At 53.1% G+C, this 23,603-nt stretch overlaps 1 protein-coding gene and 1 long non-coding RNA gene across 7 annotated transcripts; both read left to right on the top strand.

Annotated features, from left to right (window-relative positions):
• The first annotated feature begins 3,798 nt into the window (after positions 1 to 3,798).
• LOC115350138 lies at positions 3,799 to 5,875 on the top strand. The gene is made up of 2 exons (XR_005933837.1): positions 3,799 to 5,377; positions 5,461 to 5,875. It is a non-coding gene; the product is annotated as an uncharacterized LOC115350138 (long non-coding RNA).
• Positions 5,876 to 7,359: 1,484 nt separating this feature from the next.
• On the top strand, positions 7,360 to 20,233 carry SLC25A37 (solute carrier family 25 member 37). Of its 6 annotated transcripts, none has more exons than XM_030035007.2 (4): positions 7,360 to 7,619; positions 15,475 to 15,703; positions 17,258 to 17,314; positions 18,503 to 20,233. In XM_030035007.2, exons 1-4 carry the CDS (start codon positions 7,407 to 7,409, stop codon positions 19,021 to 19,023), a joined length of 1,020 nt encoding a protein of 339 aa, XP_029890867.1. In that variant the 5' UTR covers positions 7,360 to 7,406; the 3' UTR covers positions 19,024 to 20,233. The 6 variants fall into 6 exon arrangements, with proteins under 6 accessions (XP_029890867.1, XP_040984235.1, XP_040984231.1 ...); XM_041128297.1 differs by lacking the exon at positions 7,360 to 7,619 and adding an exon at positions 9,761 to 10,204; XM_041128296.1 differs by lacking the exon at positions 7,360 to 7,619 and adding an exon at positions 14,988 to 15,104.
• Positions 20,234 to 23,603: the final 3,370 nt, after the last annotated feature.

A 23,603-nucleotide genomic window follows, 5' to 3' on the forward strand; every position in this document is an offset into this window, starting at 1 on the left:
AGGATTTAAGCATTGCAAATCTTGTCTGTGCGTATATATCCCTCGTTAGTTTGGACCACAGCAGAGCAGACGGTATTGAACTTGCAGGGAAAGCTGTGCTGGGGGTGCAACCCATCCCCAACACGGCTGGATGCGGCCCCGGGGCAAGAAGGCAGGTGCTTTGGGATGGCAAATTATGCTGAGCTAACGACAGGACCTCCGGGGAGAAGGAGCTCTTAGACATGCTCTTGCTTTGCAAGAGAAACGCGGAGCCTTGGGGCAGCTGCTGGAGCTGGTGTCAGCACAAGGGCTTGGAGGAGGGAGCAAACCTCTGCCAGGGAATTCGGCTCAGCGAAGGTGCTCAGCGGGTTGTCCCATGGGGTGAAGAGCCCGTGGCCCGTCAGGGCTTCCCTGTCCTCGCTCAGCACGGTGGACATTCAGCCGACGGGCTGGTGGGACCCATCCCGCTGTTGCACGGGCTCCCACCGGTCGCGTAGCTAAAAACCAAGCAGCTGTGGGCAGCCCCTCGGTCCCTTTCCAAGCTTAATTCGACCCAAAAAGGAGTTGCTGCAACTCGTGATTCTGGGGGGAATGGCTGCAGGGCAGCCGGTTCCCGATCCTGCCGTCATCTACAGAGACGAAGGCACAAGTAGGAGCATGTCAGTGGCGGCGAAGGCTTTGTGGAGAAAAAAAAAAAAAAAAAAGAAAAAGAAAAAAAAGCCAGCGCTGCCATCAACCCATGCAAACAAAAAAGCTGCGCTGGGGGGTGGTTTGCTGGGGGCTGAGCACGGGTTCTGCGTCACCAGCAAGCTTTGGCCAAGGGTTGGCCTGGGCCGGACTGGGTGTTAGAAATATTGAAAAATACGCAGAAATTGAGAGCTGCCGATAAACCCGTCGTTGCCAGAGTCTGCAGGCGGCACAAAATGGAGGCCTAGGAGGAATGCGCAAGTTGGTTTTGTGCATGCTAATTATTTCCAGATGCATGCTCTTTGCAGCGATGGAGAAAATATCAGTTGTTTGTGAATATATTTCATTCCACCATTAACAGTATCACCAGTGGGTGTAAAACCTTCCCCACCGGCTGTTGCTCGTGCTGGTGAAGCGAGCCCAGATTCTGGCTTGCATGCTCTGCCGAGGGGAGCTCCCGGCGTTTTGCACGGGTGGAACGTTTCCTCCAAGCACCAAATCCTGCTTTGTTCCCCCTTTGCAACTCGGAGGAAATCTGGGATATAGCCACGCTGCTAAAATCACCGGGCACGCTCGGAATCGGTGCCTGGAGAAAGCAGCTCGACGGAGACCCAGCGCAGCATTGCAGAGCTCGCCGTGAGCGGGACGTTTGGGCATCACCCATTTCCAAATTTCCAAAGGAGAAATCGCGTCTAGGGCACACGCAGGTCGACCCTGACAGCCCGAGCGAGGTGTGTGCAGGGTGCCCGGCCCCTATCTCGGGGGAGCACGTCGCCCACCCTGCCGCACCCTCCCAAATATCAGCCCGCGGCATGCACCGGCACGAGCAGATACAGGAGCAGCTGGAGCTGTTGTTGCTGATGGAGGTGGAGCACCCCGTTTTTTTGGCCAGTGGAGGTGCAAAGGGGCATGCGGAGGAGGAGGCAGGGCTGAGCCGTGGCTCCCAGCTGGCCTTTTCTGCTTGCATTTTTGTGTTTATTGGTTAAAATGCCCCTCTTCCCATTTCAAAGCCGGAGAGGCGTCCAAGCAGCCCGACCTCCCCAGACGTGCTGGCTGGGCTCGCTCTGGGGTGAATAAAACTGATTTTTTATTTGCTTGCACTGCCCGCCAGCCACGGCCCCATTTGCAGAGCCCTCATCTCACCCTTTTTTTGCTCACCATCTTTTAATCACACAAAACCTTGCCCAGAAGAAGTGGTGACGCCATCAGAATTAAATAATTTGACCAAGGCCATGTGAGGAGTCAGTGGCAGAGCAGGATCACCACCACCCCCCCCCCCCCCCCAGCTTTAAACTCATCCCCTGAACGACAAGCCAGGGTTTTGTCTCTCCTTTCTGGATCTAATTTTGCTGACTGCTAGAAAGAAAGCCAAAAAAAAAAAAAAAAAAAAAAAAAAGGAGAGCCGTACCCAAACCCAGCAAGCCCCGTGGGATCCTTTCAGCCTCCTCTGCCCAGTGCCACCAGTCAGTCCCGAGAGCACCACCAGCATGTGCTGCGCCTTTCCCATTGTTTCCCCAGGGCTTCAAACCAGAAAGGCAAGTCGATGAAAAAATTTGGTCCAGGAAGTAATACAAAAGGCAGGCTTAATTATATACATTGGGTATTGCCTCTCCCTGCTCCATTAATCCATTGAGCTAGGTAATGGTAAATTAGGTCAGATTATGTGAGCGCTGAAATAAAACCCACAGGCCAAATTCCTCGCATCCACACCTCCTTTACCTCTGAGGTTGCATAAATGTTAATGGGCGCTGGATCTGTCTGCATTGCTTTGGTGGAGCTGCAGTGCTGAGTTTTCAGATTTTGGCTGTTTTGGCATAGGAATAACCCCGCAGCATCATTAGGGCTCAATTCTCTCTAATTTTCTTTGTATTCATGTTCACGGCCCTCACTGGCATCAGCCTAATACACTGCCGTTGATCTGTTACGTACAAACCTGTTATACACATGCCGGCTATGAAATTAATACCTCGGTAATCTGGGGTGCTGCTCTGGCAAATCAAGGCAAAAAGAGATGCTCTGAGTTTGTACCAGAGCAGGGATTAATGCTCTCGATTTCCCAGTACTAATCTACCTACTGGCATCTCAGTGTGCTCAGCAAGGGCTTAAGACCCGGAGATGCCTTACGCTGATGTTCAAGTAAGTGGGTCAGTCCATCCCAAAGACAAAACAATACCGTTTGCTTATTTTTATGGCATTTGCTTATGCAGAGATAAAAAATAACTGGAACGCATCAGGTTTCCCAGCGGCTTAATATTTCCCTGCAGCCGCCTCTTCCCCGGAGCATCGGCAAAATGCACCCGGATGGGCAGGAAAACCCAAGTTGGTGTCAGAGAGACCCTTTTCCAGGGCATCTTCTGAGGCCTTTGACCTAAGGACGGTTCTGGGGAATGAGGGCCAGACTCACTGTTAAAAATATCTTTTAAGGCTTTGAACATTTCTAAGGAGGGACGGGGCTGGCGGTGGCCAAGTGCCAGCGTGCCGGGAAGGGGCTGCATCCACGCCACGCGGGACGGGGAATCTGCCGCTCACTGAGCACCGGCAGTTCCCGCATGAAAACCGTCCTTCCTCCAGCGTAAGCTTCTGGCACGCAAGCTAGCAACAAAAAAAGGCCGTGGGGACATGAAGTTCAGGCTGGTTGTACTGCAAATAAGATTGCAAACATATGCCCTTAACAACATACGTCTGCTCTGATCCCTCTTCTAAAGTGAATGCTTTACACCATGCCATAAACAGGTGCCTTTTCCTTTCCACGGTTAAAAATACAATTACCTGCTGCTGAACATCTAAATAAAAAGAAAAAAAAAGTCCTGTAATTTGCTGCTATGTGGCATCGTGCTGCTGGAGGCGAAGTTCCCCCTCCTCACCCCCAATTCAGCACCCACGGCTCCGCACCGCTGCTGGCAGCCCCGTGATGGTGGCAGCAGGTTGCGAAAAGGATAAAACCCACCCTAAAACAAGGTGTTGCTCAGCTGTTAGAGAACTTGTAGATTTGGAAAGCGAAAAAATATGTATATCCCACTGGATCTTATAGATAAGCCACAATTTCGGTGGTTCCCAGAAGGTGTCCGCCTCCCAGCAGGACACTCCTGCCTTATCGGCGTGGGTGCAGCTGGGGTGTCCTGCCCGGTGAAGGGCCACGATAAGCAAAACCGGGTCCATCTAATCAGCTCGGAGTGCCAGGCAGATGGCCTGGGCGCTGCAGGCACCTTCTTTGGGCAGGGACTTATGAAAGCCAGCAGCATTTCACTTCATTTTGCAGGTTTTTTTCTCATTTCTCATTGTTTCTGGTGGTGTATTACATTTGTGCTGTTTAAAAGCTGTCCTACAGTACAGAGGCCCCATAAAGAAGGTTACGTACCAGTGAGGACTCGGATCTGTGGGTCTGATTCATCATTTCATTTAGCTGCTCGCAGTGATGCAACGTGCGTGCAGATTGCGGCGGTGTATTTCGCATCGACTTGTCGGCGTATAAATGACTGTGCTCTGCGCAGGCCGCGGCCAAACTGTGCTTTTAACGCCACAGATAGCTTTGTCCTTTGCTGTTTCTCTGCCGTGGGGGAGTTTGGGGCTCGTGGAGCGCCCAAGGGACCTGCTAACCCCAGGGGAGCTCCGGCACTGGGACGGGATGGACCGAGCAGTGGTCGTGCCCTGGGAGGCAGCAAGGGAATCGTTGCACAAGGCTGACTTGTTTCAAAGGAAGGTTTTGTAAATGGAGTTGAGTTCACTTTGTTGATGAGCCGCAAGGGATGATTCTTACTTGCCAGGCAGGGGTGGCAGGAAACCATCCAAGAGACACAGGCTCTTTCCTTTTCCTGCCGGTGGGACGTGTGACACGACAAAACCACAAACCAGACCAGACTCCCCAATGAATAATTTTGTCCCTTCTTTCACGGGGAAAATCCTCAGTCCGTGCATCTCTGCTTTGGCATCTCTGGCCACAGCAGCTCCCTGCACCCCGGGGTGGCCGAGACATGGGACACAGAGCGGGAACAGAAAGGATTCCTCATGTCACTGCTCCTCAGAGTTAAAATATAACCTGCTCCTACCTGGAAACAGCACGGTATTTCAGACTGATTCATACTATTTCTTACTAGGGAGCAAGTGTAGGGGAAAGGGCTCATTAAGGTAAGCGACACTGTAATTTCCCCACCCTCGTCTGCCCTGCCAAAAGCACTGGAAGGAGATTAGCTGCTGTTGACTGTTGTTTGTGGAGTAGAAACCGTAGATAAACTATGTGGAGCAATACTGGAAAGCGTTCCCCTTCGAGTTTTATTTCCTTGAATAAGGCTGCCTTACGGAAAGGAAGTTCTCGTGCCCGTGTTTGATTTACGTCTTGCAGACATGGGTGATCATCAGGGAGCGCTGTCTGCTGGAATTACATGTATGCACATGGCTCACTAGCTCCGAAATGTCATTTAAGCTGGAGAACACAGTGTCAAACCATCTGTCAGCAACATATATTTGGTTTAGTCTCTTTTGGAGGAAGCAAAGCCGTGATAATCCAGTGGCTTCTGCCAGGGGACAAGATGGGGGGGGAAAGGAAGGAGAGATTTAGCAATTGCTGTATTAAATTGTGTGTCGTTGAAGGACTTTTTACAGTCTCTCTACAGGTTTCGGGACAGTTGATGATGCTTGGTCTCACGGGACAGCTTGGACACGCCAGGACGGTGGCTCCGGCTCTCCCACCCCCCCCGTACAAGCGCTGCTCCAGGTGCAGAAAACGCTGCCAGGTACCCAAAATCAATCAGGAGTGAGTCACGCGCGTGACGCTCTTATTATTGTTATTTTTTCCAGCAGCGCCGTGTTCCCACGGAGAACGGAGGCTTCCCAGCACAAACACAGGGCAGGAGGGAGGAGGACAGCACGTGCCAGCGCCAGCCCCTCTCCAGGTACCTGGACGGGAGGCGAGGATGAGAACAGAGCAGGTTTTTCCCGCCCCGTGTGTATTCATGTCATGGTTAATGGGAAAACTAAACACTTCATTTTTCTGCTTTTTTGGACCCTCGGAGGATGGTTTTCTTACTTGGTTCCCAAAGCTCAAGCAGCACCAAATTGCTTTGCATTATCGTGGCGCTTCACGCGAATGGTTAACCTTGATTTCAGTACATGCTACACAATACCAACCTTCCCAGCAAGGTCGAATTCCAAATAATCCTTCAAGGAGGAATGAAATAAAGTCGGTGCTGTTCCGGGAGCCCTGGGCCACAAAGACTTTGCCTCCATCTTTTTTGAAAGTGTCAAATTTAATTGGTTTGGGCTGATTTCCTGGTGGAACAAAGAGATCACATAGAACGCAGGGAAAGAGGAGCGTTGGGGGGTGCAGGGGCATGGGGTGAGCTCGTTCCTCCTGCACAGGCCAGGATTAACGGCTCTGCGGTGGAGTGGGAGCTGCGGCGAGGGACGGCGGATGCTGCGGATCCCATCTTCCCAAAAAGCCTTTGCAGGGAAGGGCAGAAAGCTCTCCCAAGCCTTTCCACGAGCTTTTCTTCCCCACGCCGAAGCTCAAGCCCCTGCAGGGGAGCTGACGTGGCACCTCATCCTGCCGGGGTGACAGGAGAGGGCCCTGGGCTCTGCGCGAGCCGAGACACCCAGAAAACCCCAAAAGCACACGAAACTCCGACGGAAAGCGGCGGCGGCAGCAGCGTGAGACCCGAGCCGGCCCCCCCCCCCCCCCCCCCCCCCCCGTGCCCTCGGCTTGCAGTTTGGGGAGCATTCGGGGCTGTTTGGGGACGCGCAGCGCCCACGTGCCAAGGGCTGCTTTACTCCCTGCGATGCCGTCAGTCCTCCAGGAAAAAAATAAATACCGCCTTCACCCATCTCGCGCTACCATTTCCACCTCACCCCACGGCACCGCGGAGGTGCAAGGCTGGCTGCAACCGGGGGGGGGGGGTGCGTGTGCCCACCTCGGAAGCCCCCCCCCCAGGGCCACACGCGTGAACCCGCAGCACGCCGGCCGTGCACGCGTGGCGCGAGGCCGTGGTGCGAGGCGTTTGCACCCCGGCACGCTGGAGGAGGCTGGGCGAGCTGCTGCAGGGTGCTACAGGCCGGGGGGGGGGGGGGAAGCACGAGGGCTCTCCCGCCCGCCCTTGTGCTTGCACAAGCGCTTGCACAAGCGCTCACAATACGGCCGTGCGTGCAAGGGGCGGAGTCACCGGGGGTGGGTGTTTGCACGAGGGGCGCGCGCTCGCCCGCGGGGGTCACGTGCTCGCAGCCCGGCCGCCAGCTCACACCCCCCCCCCCCCCCTCCCTTGCACGCCCTGCACGAGGACCGCGCGCCGGCCCGTTTGCACGCGCGGCCCTCGCGCCGCCGAGCCCCGCTCCGCGCGCGCCTCCCTCCTTCCCCCGCCCCACACTAAGACCCGCCCCTCCCCGGCCGTCAAAACCAATCACTCTCCTCCACCCCTCCTCCTGCTCTCCTCCAATTCGCCCTCATCCCTGCCAATCCCGCCACCCCTTCCCACCTCCCGCTGCCTCAGCGCTCCTCAACGTCATACCGCGGGCTCCACCCCCTCCGCTCCGCTCCGCTCCCCCCCGGTGGCCCAACGGGGCGGCGGCCGCGCCTCGCTATTGGCTGGCGCGGGGTGGGGCGGGGCGCGGGGCGCGGCTTTAAAGCGGGGGCCGGGGCGGCGCGCGAGCCCCGTGCGGACCCCCCCCCCCCCCCCCCGTTCCCCCCCCCCCTCCGCCAGCCCCCCCCTTTCCCCCCTTTTCCCTTCCCTCCACCCGCCGCCGTTACCGGACGGATGGAGCTGAGCTGCGGAGTGGGGGGTAACGCGGCGGTGCCCCCGGGGCCCGGCCCCCCCCCCGCCGCCGCCGCCGCCCCCCCCGCACCGCTTATGGAGGGCGAGGAGTACGAGAGTCTGCCCAGCGGCGCCTCGCTCGGCACCCACATGATGGCCGGAGCGGTGGCGGGCATCATGGAGCACACGGTCATGTACCCGGTGGACTCGGTCAAGGTGCGGAACCTCCGGGATCTGCTCTGATGGCTGCCGGTCTCGGGGGAGGCGGGTATTTGGGGGGGGGGGGGGGCGGAAGGGGGGGAGTGTGTGTGTGCAACGGGGGTACCGGAGGTGTGCGGGAGTGCACCGGGAGTGTTTGTGCTGGTGCAAGTGGGAGAGCACGGACTGGGATGCTGGGGGTGTGCGGTGGTGCAAGGAGGCGGGGGGAAGTGTGCAAGGGGTGTCGGGGTGCAAGTAGCAGGGAAAGTGTGCAAGGGGTGTTGGGGTGCAAGGAGGGGGGGGAAGTGTGCAAGGGGTGTCGGGGTGCAAGAGGGGGAAAGTGTGCAAGGGGTGTTGGGGTGCAAGTAGCAGGGAAAGTGTGCAAGGGGTGTCGGCGTGCAAGTAGCAGGGAAAGTGTGCAAGGGGTGTTGGGGTGCAAGGAGGGGGGGGAAGTGTGCAAGGGGTGTTGGGGTGCAAGGAGGGGAGGGAAGTGTGTAAGGGGTGTTGGGGTGCAAGGAGGGAGGAGAAGTGTGCAAGAGGTGTCGGGGTGCAAGGTGGGGGGAAGTGTTCAAGGGGCGTCAGAGCGCAAGTAGCAGGGAAAGTGTGCAAGGGGTGTTGGGGTGCAAGGAGGGGGGAGAAGTGTGCAAGGAGTGTCGGCGTGCAAGTAGGGGAAAGTGTGCAATGGGTGTTGGGGTGCATGTAGGGGGAAAAGTGTGCAAGGGGTGTCAGGGTGCAAGGAGGGGGAAGTGTGCAATGAGTTTTGGGGTGCGTGGGGCTCCCGGGGTGGGGAATGTTGCTTGGGGGGAGCAGACTTGTACCAGACTGGGGAGGGGAAGCGTGCAAGAGGCGCTGGGGGTGAGCGAGGCGTAGGATGGTGCGGCGGGCTGGAGGTGTGCAAGGTGCCGGAGGTGTCACCCCCGAGGTCTCCGATGGAAGCCGGAGCTGCGTGCCCACAGCCCGGAGCCGGGAGTCCCTGTAGCCCCTTGGGTGCCGTCCCCGGGCGGCCCCGGCGTCCTCGGCCCCGGCGAGCTTTTACGCAACCTACGGTGCAAAGGTGTGTGCCGGGCCTCGCCGCCGCAGCCTGCGACAACCAAAGTCCTCGTCCTGCTCCCCGCCGCGGGAGATGCCACCGGTGCCCTCCTGGCACGGGGCTGGAGCAGGAGCCACCCCCCGCTACGCACACCCCGGGCGGCTTTTCCCAACCGTCGTGTTGGAATCCCAACCCAGGAGGGAGAAGCCGGTGGGACGGTGTGGTCCGTCCGTTCGTACGCCGGGAGGGTTGCGAAGCGGCGTGAACGCGTCGCCCGTGGGAGCGGTGGCTTTTGCAGGGTCGGGGCTTACGAAGGGACTCGCGCGGCTGCAGGTATGCCGGTGGCGGTTGGGTTTTAACGAGGATGAGCCGCTCGAGGCTAACGAGCGCGCTGTCGGCGCTGTCGCGTACGCGCCAGGGAAGACTTCGTGGCGTCATCGGTGCGGTAGGAAGCGTCATGAAGGGTATTTCCCCCCTCTGGCCTGCCAGCGTGCTGCTCTGGCAGCTTAAAAAAGGAGAAAATAAAGTTGGGAAAAGCGAAACGCCCTCAATACTGTATTGCCGGTGCTGACGGATCCTTCATGGTCCGGTCGGGAAAGGCTGCAAGCAGATGCTCTAATTTCTCCTTTTTTCAATGCAGGGCTCCCTGAAAGAGTAGAAGGAGGAGAGGAGAGGAAATGCCTTCGCTTTGAGGCACTGGAGGTCTTGCCAGTGGGCTGCGATAAGCACTCAAAGGAAATATTCTCTCCTTTTTTTCCCCTGCGTTTTCCCTCCGGGTCTGTGCCTGGTGGACCTGGCTCGTGGGTTTGGGCTGCTCTGCATCGTGGGTCCCCCCCCCCGAGGCGCAGGGTCCGTGCCCACCCCGAGTGCCTCCGCACCGGCTCCTTTCACAAATAAGGCTGATATTTTCTGCCAAGTCACGGTCGGAGCAGCATGTCGTCACTCCGGACTTTATGGCGTTAAGAGGGTATTTCCTCTGCGGGGGAAAAGGGAGAGGGAGAAAACGAAAGTTGTGCTTGGTTTCCCGGAGCGGGAGGTGCTTTGTAGGAAGGCAAAAGTGCCTGTTTCACCGGGCAGTGAATTCCCTGGTTGCTTCAGGGCTGGCAGCGCCTGTGCTAGGAGAGTGCCGGGGCAATGCCTTATGCTGGGAATAATCCCACTCGGCAAACTGCCTTGAAGTTCTCGGAAGCAGATAAAATATTCCGGCTGTTGGCTGGCTGCAGGAAAACTCCAGCGGAGCGTGGCCAAGGTCACCCCGTGTGTCGGGGCCAGAGCGAAATCCCGACCTGCAGGCTTTGGGTCCTGCTCCTGCGATGGGCACTTGCTGCTAGTCTGTGCCTCTTCTGTCTGTCTGCTACGGGAAGAGGTGACAACTGACCCTAAAAGGGCTTTTTTTTCTGTAACGGGAGTAACCAAACACTAACTAAGCTTGTAAGAGCAGCTGTCTTTTGCTTTACCATGGGAAATGTGCCACTCTCCTCCTACAGAAAAGCAGCGAAGCTCCTTCCTTAGGCTGACTTTCTGGATAATAATCACCGGCATCAGTCACGGCTGAGCAGAGCCCGTGGAGGAGGTAGGGGGTTGCGGATGCGGCAGAAAGAGGCGTTTCAAGAACCTGGCTAAATCCGTGCTGTAGAAGAAATGTTTTGGGTCCAGCGAGTCATTTCCTCTGAAAGAGAAAGTGAAAACGTTTTAATTTGGGGAATTGTTCGCTTCAGACACTTGCACAATTCCCGAGCTTGACGAGGTCGGGGTAGGGCAGGCTGCGGTGGTGGTGCCCTGTTGAGGTGAGTCAAGGCAAGCGTTAAAACAGTGCCCTATGGACCTCTGCGAAGTTCATAGATACGCCTGTGTGACAGCACGGAAAACACCCAGAGGTGCTGCTGGTGCGCGCGGTGCAACACGTGCTGGGATGTGACGAGGGAGGGTGTAAATCCGTGATGCATGTGCCCACGTGCAGCCTACTACAGCACCTGGCTGCGATAACCGTGCTGTAACTTAAAGCACTCATTGCTAGTTGTATGTGCATTTTGCAGCAGCGCTGCTGTTTGTTCGGAGGGGAAATGAGTTACGGGTTGTACTTGCCAACTAAAGCTTCAGCTGGCGGCTTGTGGCGATTGAGACTTGCTTAGTGTCTCTTCCTTCCCATCCTTTTCCTTCTAATGGGAAAGACCACCTTGCAGCTTCAGCCTTAACTACGCGTTGGCCTCTGTCTTGCTCGCTTAACGCTGTCGTTGTAGTAAAACCCTGGCTTGAACTGTAGGTTTTTAGACGTATGCCGATGGTGTTTCTCATAGTGCTTAGGCTTGTTTTGTTTTGTAGCTGCTGAAAACACAGCTGTCCTGGCAAGCCTGATCAGCCTCCAAATTAATTGTAGAGATCAACGTGGCAAGGACTTCTTCTGATGGTGGCAAAAGGGAGTTTCTGGAGGACTCCCCTGGAGCCTCCTCCCTCCTCTTGCTCAAGCCATTTGGTGGCTTTTCTGCAAGGCTGCTGGAGCTGGTTTCCCAAGGCAGGTAAAGTTGCTGCCTTGAGGATGTGAAGAACTGTTGTCCTCACCTGGGAACTAATTGCTGGTGTGAGACAGCTCAGCGAGAAACTGGAGACGTGCTGGGCTTGAACCTCCCTTCCTCGCTGTGGGTGGCAGTTGCACTAATGACAAAAAGTCCTTGCTCCTGCCCTAACTACGTTGCGGTCGTTCTCCATGAAAACATGAACTGCTCCTAACCAAGCTGGTGCAACAAGACATCTGTAAATTGATTTTGCTGTGGCTGTGCGTGGTTCCTAACGGGTCCGGGAGGTCCCGTGCTGTGATGGGAACTCCTGGGGTGAAGGGTAGGAGAAACATCTAGCCTACATCTGCAGTGCCAGAGAAGGGAGTGGAAAGGAAAGAAGTACAGCGGGGCTTGTTGGGAGGGATGGAGCAAGTGTTTTGTTGGTTCCAGCTAGGACAGTCAACTGTGGGTGACCTGCCTGGTGCAAGGAGGCTTTGGAGCTTCCCTGCTTGTAACTAAGGTCTCGAAAGCACACAAGTATGAGGGTGGCAGGGCAGATGAGCTCCTGTGAGCTGTTTTACTGTGGTTTATTTGGACTTTGGGGTTAGGGACGCTTGCCTTGGCTTGGGTTTGGTGGTGGGACGTTCTGCACCCACCCGCCTTGACACGGGTCTAGGAGGAGCAGTTACTCTTGTTTCAGCTGATAGCGTTGGGGTGCTGGAAAGTCACGGCTAACCTGTTCGACTGACCCTGTGCTCCCCTCCCGTGGGCCTTTGCAGACAGGGCTGGGTACCACACCAAGTGTGGTGCTTGGCTGGGGAGCTGCTCTAGCTGAAAAACAGGCTGGCAAGAAAGAAAAGGGAGTTCAGAGCTTGAGCATGGCACGGGTCGTGCAATAGCGAAGCCTTCTCCGGCACGCAGGATCTGACCGGGTTGCTGCAGAAATGCTGCTTATTTCCTGGTAAAAGCATATCGTGTTCACCGTGTCTTTTGTTAGCTGTAGGGAGACCAGGCTGGTTGTCTGTCACATGAACGTGCAGGCTGAACTTGGAGAAAGCATGCCATGTTCAGAATAAAAAAAAAGGTGAATTACATCTGAGCTTGTTTGTACAGTGGCATGTCAAATCAGTGAGCCTTTGCGAGAATATGCAAAACTAGAGACCTGAGTCTTGTTAGTAAAATGATTCTAGATAGAAAACTACCCTGGACTATTCCTGTGCTCCTGGCAGCAGGAAGGCTGGGTGCTCTCCCCCAGACAGCATCCCTAAAGACGGCACTGGTCCACAAACAGCAGGTAACCTGATGAACCTGAAGCTGTGACTTTTGGTGTTGGTTCTTATGCCCAAGCTGAAACCAGGACTACTGGGACGCTTGCGGTTGTCGGTGCACTCTTGCCTTATGCAATGAGGATTAACCCGAGTAGGTGGAGAAGTGTTTCTTGGCTGGTTTAACAGGGGGTGAGGCTCCTGGAGGAGACTGCTGGTTTCAGATAAGTGGCAGGAGCTGGCAGGGGTGAGGACTGCATAGCTCATAGCAAATCATCGTCATTCACACCATGATAAACTTATCCTGGACAAAACAGAGCTGAACCTGTTTTCAGCTCTGCGCCTCTTGCATTGCAGCAGGCACATGGGAGATCCTGGTTTTGGTTACTCCTTGGGCTGTTTGTCCTGTTTGTGTCCACAGCTTTAATGAAAATTGCAAGCCTGTGGACCTGGCTGTGCTGGTGGTGATGCAAACCGCAGTGTGCGTGGGTTAGGTGGGTACAACATGCGCTTACCGCCTGCTCTGGGGTATGGGGTGAGCTTTTGAACCCCTCTAGAGTGGCTCAGGTGATCAATAGAAAAAGAAAAATTGAAATTTATCCATTCTCTTCTGAAAGCAACTGGATCTTCAGTAAGGGTGGAGATACTTGGGGTTAGTTCCCAACAACACAGCACCACGCGCTTTGGTCCCGCACATGCCAGGCTGATAGTTTATTGCTTTACAGGAGCACTTATCCCTGATTACCTTGCTGACGAGATGACGCTGCTGCATGTTTAAATTATATCGGCTGCTTCCAAGGCATCCCAGCAATAGACCGGGGTGAGATCGAGATCTCCTGGGGTCAGTCTGAAGCAATGCCTTCAAGTTAAAACTAGCAGAGCAAAAAAAAAAAAAAAAAACCAAACCCCAGCTGGATGTGACCAGCTCGGCAGCGGTGGGTCATGCTGAGTCACGCTGACAGTGGAACGGCTGCCGCGAGTTTCTCTGGGGCATCGTGAAATCCAGCCCCTTCTGAGGAGCATCCGTGGGACGGGAAGGTGCAGAGACCTGTGTGGAGGGGTTGCAAGACCCTTAAGCCAGCTCAGCGAGGGCTGAGAGCTAGATTTAAAACCTGTTTTTAAATTCCAAGATAATTCAGGCCTGTTGCTGCCTTTACAGGAGGATTTTTCTGAGCTTTTGGGTTTATTTCCAGCACTGTTCATAGGTTACAGTGCATTTAGTGCTCTGAAACAGGAAGTTTTGCTTGAGGCCACCAAATTCCCTGTTGTAGGGTGATGCCTTGTCATGACTGCCGGCTGATGCTTAAAAGTCTGAAATTCAGCTAGCTGCTGAACTTTGTAATTCCTGTACAATTTTTTTACAATATTCACTACAAATGCAATAATTTGTTGGCTTAGCCTCACATATTGGTTAGCTGCTTCCATAGCTTGGTTTTATTATACTGGATTGAAGTCCTGAATTCAGCTCTGATCTCTTCCTTGGTCTCAGAAAGTGTATGTGAAAGTGCTCTTCAGTCTCTGGTAACTAGAGTGGTTTGAGGAATCAAAGGTCCAAACCTGAAACACTTTTATTGGCTTAATCTTGCCTGAAAGCTTCGCTGTAGTATTGCCTCCTGGCTAATTACTGATGTGACTCGATAAGCTTGAAGGGATGTGTCCTGGTGAGGAAGTGTGGAGGTGGCACAGGCAGTCCTCGCTTTTTCAAGGGCTGTTGAATCTCTGCCGAGGACCGAGACGCTCGTGTTGCTTTGCCTGCGAGGGCGGCACTGGCGTCCGCACGCTGCCAAATCGTTTGGGGGAAACTTTATTCTGGAGATGGGGTGTCCCAGCTGACGGGGTGGAAGGCATCCTTCCCGACAAACCCGAATGACCTCTCAATTGCCGTTCTCAAGCTTCTCCTTGAAAGAGCGTTACTTTGATGGTGTTTGTGTTTCAAGGTGTGAGGCTGCACCAAAGGCTCTATCCCTTCCGACTGGTTTCGGTATGATGGGGTGTATCAGCCGTGTTGCAGACCAGCAAGACTTGTGGGCTGCTCAGCAGGAGTAGCAGAGCCCTTTGCGTCTTGATGCTCTAGATTTGCTTGGTCTTGCTGGGACGCTCGTAGAGGTTTAAGCCCTGGCAGCGTCTCTCCCGTCGCTGGTGGGAGGTGGCTGGGGTCTGTGCCCTGCAAACACCCATCGCAGGCTGGCATCATCGTTGCAAGGGCTTTGAGCGTTGCTGGTGTGTCTGCAGAAGCCTGAAACAAACTAAAAGAAGTAATTTTTTTCCCACGGTGCATAATTAAGTGATGGCGGTGAATTTAATAGGATGCTTTGGATGCCAGAGGCTTAGCTGCCTTTAAAAATCTGTGGAAGAAAAGCCCATCGAGGACTATTGAACAAAGATGTGGATGAAACCTCCCAGCTCGGGCAGTTGGTGGCTGCAGGGCACAAGGAGCTGGGAGGGAGGACGGGGTGAAGGGCAGATCTGGGGGACACAGTCACCAGCTGGGTCTTCCTTGGGTCACTGCAGGAGAACGGGGTGGCCTTTGCCTGTCTCACCCTCTACGGGGTGGGTGTGTGTGTGGGGGCTCACTGCGGGTACCCCATTTTCTCAGCTTGCCCTTCTAGGAAACCTGTTTCCCAATCGAGCGGACTAAACTCTGCACACCGAGTGTCACAAGCGGCTGAGCAACTGCAGGAGAAACAAGCTGGGGCAGAGAGCTGGGAGTGTTGTAAGCAAGAGGCAATTAAAGACCTAACTGTATTTCTTCACCGAGTCTTTTGAACAACTGCGCTAGCTTAATTCCCTGTACTTTCCATGCATAAACAAGAGCAGAGGTTACACTTCCCTCCGCTGAGCGCTTGTCTGAGCAGCCTCGTAATGTTTTGGTGTTGCAATGGGAGCGTGGAATTAATCTCGCTGGTCTGGCGGGCAAAGTGTGGATAAATAGTGCCATGGCCCCGGCGCGGGTGTGACTGGGGAATAAATTATTGACCCCTCTAATGATCTTGGAAGTTTTGTAGCTCTTTAACTCTATGGCTTGTGCTTGTTGCATTAAAGACGGGTAACTGAGGCCTCTCCCTTCGTGTGCTTTGTTGCAGACAAGGATGCAGAGCTTGCAGCCGGACCCCAAAGCCCAGTACAGGAGCGTGTACGAAGCTCTGAAGAAGATTGTCCTTACAGAGGGTTTCTGGAGGCCTTTACGTGGGATTAATGTCACCATGCTGGGGGCTGGCCCTGCCCACGCAATGTACTTTGCCTGCTATGAAAAAATGAAAAAGTCTCTAAGTGATACTATCCAGCATGGAGGAAACAGCCACTTGGCCAATGGTATTTTTGTTTTTTGAACAAAAAAACCCGATTGCAGTTAATAGCCTGTCCTTTGCTCGCTTCATATGCTTAGCCTGGCATCCTTCGCTGTGCTCTGCTCCTGGAAGATTTGCTGTAGGCAGCCTGCGTTCAGACTGCCGCCCTAAATATCCATAGGGGAGGATGCAAGATGCAAATGTAACCCCAGGCTTGCAGTTCTTGGCATTTGCTTTGGGAGCCCTGGAGAGGCAGGGGGAAGTCAGGCGGGCAAGTGTGGCACCTGCCCTCTGGTTGAGTGCTTCATGCGGGTCACCATGCTCCTCTGAAACCCGTGCCCTGTCTTCGGACTACTGACTGCTTGGTAGATCTCTCTTCCAGAGGGTAGAGATGGCTGGGCTGGCTCTCAGCAGCAGAGTAGAGAAGCCCTTCCTGGCCTGAAACCCCTGATGGCAACTGTTGTGCACCCTTCGAAGCCTTAGTCTAATCTAGATTTCTGCACTACTCCTTAATCTCAAATTATTCTAGCACAAGTAATCAGTACATTGGACAAGGTGTTCAGATGCAGTCGTAGGCTGTTTCTGGCTTTGTTGAAGGCATCATCTAAACCTCTTGAGGTTTGAAGTGCAGGTTGTTCCCAGATGTCTCCTGTGCAGCTCCAGCACGGTAAAGTGCACCGCGTCCTCTGTGTGCTCACGTGCTTTGTTAAAGATTTTGCTTCTACCAGAAAGGCTTTTGCTTTTAGGTCCGGCAATACTGCTGTAACAGCAGAAACCCTCTAACTGAGCAGCCGGGGTGTTACAGAAGGGTTTGTGGAGAAGACTCTTCTGCCTGGTCCTTGACATGACGTGACAGTAGGAATCTGCCACGGCAGTCACTTGACTCAACCAACTCACTTAAGAGTATATAATATCCTTCTGGCTTGCTGCTTTTTGCTAGTAATACGCTTCCCGTGTCTGCCTTTCAAGTAGCTACAGGCTTTCAGTACCAGTGGGAAAACTGAAGCGCTGTGTTAATGAGAAATGACCGAAAGTCATTTGGGCAAGAGAGAATTTGAGATTGAAACCTACATCAAAGGCGAAGGTGTGGCTCGAGAGGCCCATCCTAGAGCCAACTGCAGAATCATTAATGGCTGGCTGGATGTTTGCAGAATCTGTGCAATTAGCGTTTAAAACTAGACTGAGTAAATGGATGAAAATGCCTAATTACGGATGTGCTGAGCCAGTTCTAAACATTGCTCACTTCTCAGTCCAGCGCGGGCTGAGTGAAGCCAGTGGTGTCTTGCATAGACAAAACTTTGCGAGTTGTAGGGCATAGCGAAGGTGGCGGCTGTGATCCTGTGAGCAGATCCTGGTTCCCGTCAAGCTGCTCTGGATGGGTTTTTCTGCACTGGGAAGGAGTCGTGTTGCTGGCTGCTTCCTTGGGCTTGCAGCAGTACTCCCCAGGCAGCAGTGCCTGGGTGCTCGGGGCTGCCTGCACCATCGGCTGCTGCCTCCACGCGTGGCGGTGCCCGAGCAAGCCCTGGCTTCTGAATTTTTTTTTAATTTTTTTTTTGAAGAATGCTCTTGTGTCTTGCAGGTATAGCTGGGAGTGTGGCCACGCTACTCCACGACGCAGTGATGAATCCCGCTGAAGGTAATGCCCTGTGCTGTCGGGGGAAGTGCTGCACCCCGTTAGCAGCCCTGGGAGGGCACCGAGGACACCCTGCGCCATCTCAGCAGCTTGAGCCCTTTGCTTTAGTGACTCTGCCCAGCTTCTAATGAGCTCAGACAGGCCAGCGTAAAGGGATAAATTCTGCCTGGCTGTTTTCCTTTGCTTGCCGAGGGGTTGCACAGCGTCTGTGTGGCGTATCGTGGCTTTCCAGGAAAACTGGTGTCACCTTTACTGACACGATGCTGTTACTGCTCTGCTAGCGCATCTTCATTGAAGTGGTTGTGGTTTTTCTGAAGCTTTGGACTACCCAGGCAAAACTGAGCTCAGTCATGTTGTTAGACAAGTGCAGCAGCCGTTGGGACCGTTGTGTAGCCTTCCCACCTAGGTAGAGTCTGGTATTAAGAGGGCTAATGGCGAAATGCAGCTAAAATGAAGACAATCAGCTGGACTGCCAGCTATTCAGGGTTAATGTACTGCACTTCTGAGTTGGCCCAAAGCCAGGTTTTCCCAAAGGGGGGGGGGGAAAAGTCTCTAGTGTTTAAAATAATTTTAATTGTATTCTGATTAAATTAATTAATTGGCCTTTTGCTGAAGTCAATGGAAGCTGTTCCATTTCAGGACTTGGGACTGTAGGTGGGGTCTGTTACACTTCCCAGGTGATGTACAGTTATTTAATCACCCTTCTGCCCCTGTCCTCTTGGTATGTCGGTGTTTCAGCACAACAGCTCTGCATCCTCACAGATGCATCTGAGGGTCCTTACCGGTCTGTCTTAATGCCTTTCTAGTGAGCAGTAAAAGTTCCTTAATTAAGCTTGAGGAGAGGAGTGGATTAGCCCGGGGACGTGGAGAGCTGTTGAACCAGAGCCGAGCTCTGACCTGCTTCCCTCACTTGTCGCATTGAGGTTTTTTGGGGGGCACTGGGCAGGCTGGGGGAAGCAGAGGATGTGCGCAGCCTTTTGGTAAAAGCCTGTCGATAAGGAGCTCATCGCTACAGAAGTGCCTGGTTTATGTCCGAGCAGTTTGGACTTGGGAGGGGAGGTTGGGTCTGGGAGCAGGGTTCGGTCTGGGTGTCGCGATGATGAGGAAAGATGTGCCGTAGCTAATAAGTCTTTATTTCCCTGTGCCTGTCCTGCCTGGTGCTGCCCGCCCTGCCTTCATCCCCTGGACCAGTGGTGAAGCAGCGGATGCAGATGTTCAACTCCCCCTACAAGTCCGTCCTGGCGTGCATAAGGACAGTGCAGAAGACGGAGGGGTTCGGTGCCTTCTACCGCAGCTACACCACCCAGCTCACCATGAACGTCCCCTTCCAGGCCATTCACTTCATCACCTACGAGTTCATGCAGGAGCAGATCAACCCACACCGGGAGTATAACCCTCGGTCCCACATAGTCTCCGGTGCCGTCGCGGGGGCTGTGGCTGCCGCCGCCACCACTCCTCTGGATGTCTGCAAGACCCTGCTCAACACCCAAGAGAACGTGGCCTTGAGCTCTGTGAACATCGGCGGACATCTCTCGGGCATGGTGAACGCCTTCAAGACTGTCTATCAGCTGGGGGGCATTTCGGGGTATTTCAGAGGGGTGCAGGCACGCGTCATCTACCAGATGCCTTCAACGGCCATCGCCTGGTCGGTGTATGAATTCTTCAAGTACTTTCTCACAAAGCACAAGCTGGAAAAAAGAACATCCTTGTGAAGGACTTCCCGCGAGTGAATGCGAGCCTCCGTGTCCTCTCCGTGTGTGTCCGTGTGTGCCTGCAAGCCACCCAGCTCTGGGTCTCTGCTAAGGAACATGCCAGGTTTCTGGTGGATTCACAGCTGACGTCCGCTTCTCCCTCCCCAAGGAAGGAGGGATTAAAGTGGTCCTCAGTCACGTGTTCCCCTCCTTGCTTAAACAATTAAATAGTTTATAAAGACTTATAATAATATATATATTTAATAACTTTATTTTGGAGAAGTGAAATTGCTAACTGATATTTTTCTCTGAATAAGTTTGAAGATGTAGTTTACTCCTCACCAGAAGGCTTAGGTTATACAGCCTAGGCTGGGTTTTTTTACAGAAAAGAAGCAAATATCTTGTCACAGAACTTACTTTTTATATAAATATAAAATAGATGGATAATGTTTATCCTTTATTTTTCTATGTAGGCATTTGGATTGTTTTTTAAATACTATCACAGCTAGATGCTGAGCTGTTTAAAAAGGGCTAAATTGTTCCATCCTGTGTAAGGAAGACACAAAAGCATTTATTTTTATAGCCAGATTGGCTTTAATTCTACAGCATTTAGCCCCCAAATGGTGGCCTGGATTCTCGTGTGGGTGTCAAGGTACTTGGTAGCCCCTTGAGACTTGCTGGGATGGGGGAGAAGGAATGGGGGCACCACTTTGGGAAACTGTAGGATGCCAAGGAGGGGCACCCCAAAATACCTGATCACTCTGTGGGGGAGAGGGGGAAACTATCAACTCCATATTTTTTTTTTTTTTTTTTACAAGGAGAGTCTTAAAAAAGAAAAAATGTAGATTTTAAAGAATAGTATTTTTTTGCAAACACTTTTTTTTAAAGGTACATTTTTATGTTGTGTGATAGCTAAACAGCCTTCATCCTCCCTTAATTTATTCATACTTCTTTTTCACTAAGGCCCTGATCCCGCTTACAGGAGTGACCGTGCACATCTCGATAGATGGCAGGGTCGAAGCGGGGTGCGTGGAGCTGCTCTGCTCCCTTGGGGGGGGACCAGAGCTTCTGTTTACAGTTCAGCTACTGAGTCACAAGGGTCACATCCTGGCAGCACCAAACCAGCAGCAGGCAGCGAAAGCCTTGGGAAAGTCTTCCCCGCAGAACCGAAGCCACCTCCCAGCCCGTGTTTGACAATAAGCTGCTGCTCATCTCTTTTGGGGAGTGGGGGGGGGGCGGGAAAGCAACCTAGAGAGGTTCCTGGTGCTGTGGGTTTGGTTTTGCTGCTGTGGGATGCTGAGCTTTGCGGTGGCCAGCGAAGCTGTGCCTGCTCGGCGAGGGTGGCAACCTTGCTGCGTGCCCTGCTCCTCCTGGGAATGGCTCTTCCAAACCAAAATGCAGCCTTTAGCCAGTTACTTGGATGACCAGTAGCTAACGAGGGATTTTGGGGGCCTGGATGTGTAAATGTAAGTTACAGAACACCAATTGGCAAATCTCCGTCCGCCCTGGAACTTGCCCTGCCAGCAGCAGCTGATGTCTGGAACGGGCACCATCTCCTTACTGCTGGGCACGGTGCAGCTTTTGGAGATGTGGCTTCAGCTTGCTGTGGGCACCGGGGGGGTCTGCGGGCGAGCTGCGATGCGAGGGGCAGCTTTTGGGCTGGCAGGTGTCGCTGGCTGTGTCCTGTCAGCCGGGCGTGTTGCATAGGATGACACTAAGCAGAGCAAATCCTTTTGCTCTGTGATTTGGAGAAGGTAAATCAAAGCGTACCTCTCTGGGTGGTGTTGCATGTGCCTTGTGTAAATTAACCTTGTACCACTGATGATGGTGAAGTGAGCTTCTTGATGCCTTTTTGTCACTTAAACTGAATGAATCACTGTGTCAAATGCACCCTGTGTCTTAAAAGTGTAAAAATTGTAAGCGTGAGGCCGCCGGTCTTGGTGGTGCAGCTGGAGAAAGCCGTCAGCTCTCTCTGCACACAAAGGTCCTGAGGCTGGAGGTCTTTGAGCTGTCCGTTAGCCTTGGGTGTCTTTTTCTATTGACTTGAGAAACTGGAGAGTCACTAACAGGAACCAGAACTGCACAAAATATTTCCATCGGAGATGGGCATAAACACTTCGATGAAAATTTTGGGTCACTTTAATATTAAAAGAGGCAAACCGTAGCATAGTGACAGCTTTCAGTGCGACTTCAGTAGCTAGGAGTCGTACTCGGCAAGCGGTCCCCAGTGCATCATCCTCTTCCTCTGGCTGCTTAGCTTTAATATTTCTGACTTTACCTTGGCTATTCTGGGAGAACTTCATCTCCTGTTTGGAGTAACCTGCGAGTAGCTGGGACGCGAAGGCTGGACTTGCCCAGGGACGGAGTGTGTGGCCGTGGAGCGATTGGGAGGGCGGTCGTGGTTTTGGCCAGCGGAGCATCGCCCTTGGAGGGGCAGGTAGCATCCCATTCTGGTTGCTAGCCAGAGCGTGTCTGGGAACCTTCTGAGTGTTGAGCACAAATAATTTCAACCAGGTTTTCTTGGGAACTTGCTCTGCCTCGAGCTGGGAGCAGGTGAGGAGCACTTGTACGTTTATAGAGCTCTTTACAGATTACCCCGGGTATCTGATAAAACCATACTTCCCATCCTGCAGTTGGGAATGCGCCCAGTTGGTCTAATAATTGCAGAGGTCTCTTACATGTTTAAAATGTTTCCTGCTGTGTGTAATGCTGGATCCCCAGGTGAAAGCCCCTTCAGCGAAGCCCCTCCCTCATCTCTTCTAGGTTTGCATTTGGAAGTTTTGCTGCGGTCTGAAGTTTTATTTTAACCTGGTATGTGAAACATGTACTGCTGCTTTGTCTGCAACAAACGCACATATTATTTAAGGGGGAGGATGAGTAACTTTGTCCGCAGTTCTTAATTTTTTTTTTTTTGCCTGCCTTGGAATTTAATGTGTTTCCTTAAATGTATATTTAACAATGCAGGAATTCATTTGTGAAATGCTGCTACAGTTGTATCACTGGAGCTCAAGGAAATAAAATATTCTGATTTTTGTCTTTTTAGGCTCATGCTTGTGGCTTTCCTTAGCTGTGTAGTTGGGCATGGAGCTCCAACTGAGCAGGAGGAGAGTGTCCATGGCTCTGGGTGGTGGCAGCCGGGCAGGCTGATGTCTGGAGGAATGGTGCCTTCTAGTGTTGCCTGAACACTTGGCAGGCTCAGCACCTCACCCTCTGAGTCAGATAAAGCTCTTCGTCACCGCATGAGAGGAAGAAAATACTTCTGGGAGGGGTTTTGCAGCCTGGCAGGAGCTGACATTTCTATCCTATCATGGACTTGCACTCCTCTAGGAGCCGCTGAAGAGTTTGGAAACCTAGTCCTCTTGGCAATGAATTGGCTTCTGAGATGTGCAAAGCAAACCCACAGACTATGGCTTGTTCAGCAGCAAAGCAAATTCCCAAATTGGAATTTCTTCCCCCCCTGGAAGAAAGTGCATGGGGTGAAGGCCCTGGGGGGGAGCTGCTTCTTTGCTGAGGTTTCAATAGTATTTGATGCATATTTTGAAGGGAAAAAACCAGAAGATACTAAGCTGCTTTAGGCCGTACCTTCCCATTCGATAAAAAGGAAAAGACACGTTAATTGGTATGGTCTCTGTACAGCACTGGGGCTGGGGGAGGAATGCTTCCCTTAAAGCTGGGCTCAGCAGCATCAGCTTAATCAGAGCCACTGAGCTGCCCTGGAGCCTGCGACTAAGCTGCCCCCAGGACAAATGAGACCCCCAGGGTCCAGCCAAGGTGGGCTCTAAAGAAAAAAAAGTGAGTCTTAACCAAAACATTTCAATTATGAGAAATCTCCAGTGTGGCTCTTCAGCTCTGGGTGGAAAATGTTTCTGGCCCCGAGGTGGCTCCGCACGGGGATTTTGGTTTCCAGCTTCGTGTCTGTCGCAGGTAGCTTTGCCCTGGTCTGGTCCCGGTGATAAATCAACTGTATTATTTGCCGTCTCAGCTGCTGCTGTGGGAGTTTGGGGGTTCCGCAAGCAGAGCAGCATCGCTGCGGGGCGAGGGGTGCCTGAGCAGCCTGTTTTGTACCATGGACTTTGTTAAGGTTTGCATGTGCATAAGCAGAAGGAATTCCTCACCTCTTCTGGTGGGGGTGGGGGGTTTGGGGGCCAAAGTTTGGTCTATCCAAAGTCTACCATACCTTATTTCTAAATTTGACTCTTTCCAATGTTGTCAGGAGGATCTGGGGTTCTTGCAGGTCCTTTTGCTCCTTTTCACCTCTTTTAAACCTGGCAGAACCACGTGGTCCTTGTTCCAAATCTAGCATGAAAACCAGGTTGTCTTAAAATAACATTTCAGCTTACCAAGCACAGTGCATTTCTGATTTAAAAAGAAGAGTCGGAAACTCCTTGGAGTAAATCTCCAGCCTTAAAATCTGGAGCTGGGTCTGAAGGATCATTTTGGGAACAGCCTCGTGTAGTTTTGTCAAGGGGATGGAGCATAACTTGTTTCCTATTGGCTTTGTTTAGAAAATGACAGGTTTGGAATAGATGCTGATCCCCAGGGTATGCATCTTCCAGCGATGTAGGAGGCATTGATTTCAGTGTGTTCCTGGTGCAGCAATT

Source organism: Aquila chrysaetos, chromosome 13, assembly GCF_900496995.4.
Source record: "Aquila chrysaetos chrysaetos chromosome 13, bAquChr1.4, whole genome shotgun sequence".
In the NCBI taxonomy this organism is placed as follows: Eukaryota; Metazoa; Chordata; class Aves; order Accipitriformes; family Accipitridae; genus Aquila; species Aquila chrysaetos.

Bases quoted from the DNA above. Each gene is read 5' to 3' on its own strand.
- SLC25A37 (XM_030035007.2), top strand. From the start codon at position 7,407: ATGGAGCTGAGCTGCGGAGTGGGGGGTAACGCGGCGGTGCCCCCGGGG. The intron at 7,620-15,474 runs GTGCGGAACCTC...GCTTTGTTGCAG, and splicing joins ACCCGGTGGACTCGGTCAAG to ACAAGGATGCAGAGCTTGCA. The intron at 15,704-17,257 runs GTATTTTTGTTT...TGTGTCTTGCAG, and splicing joins AAACAGCCACTTGGCCAATG to GTATAGCTGGGAGTGTGGCC.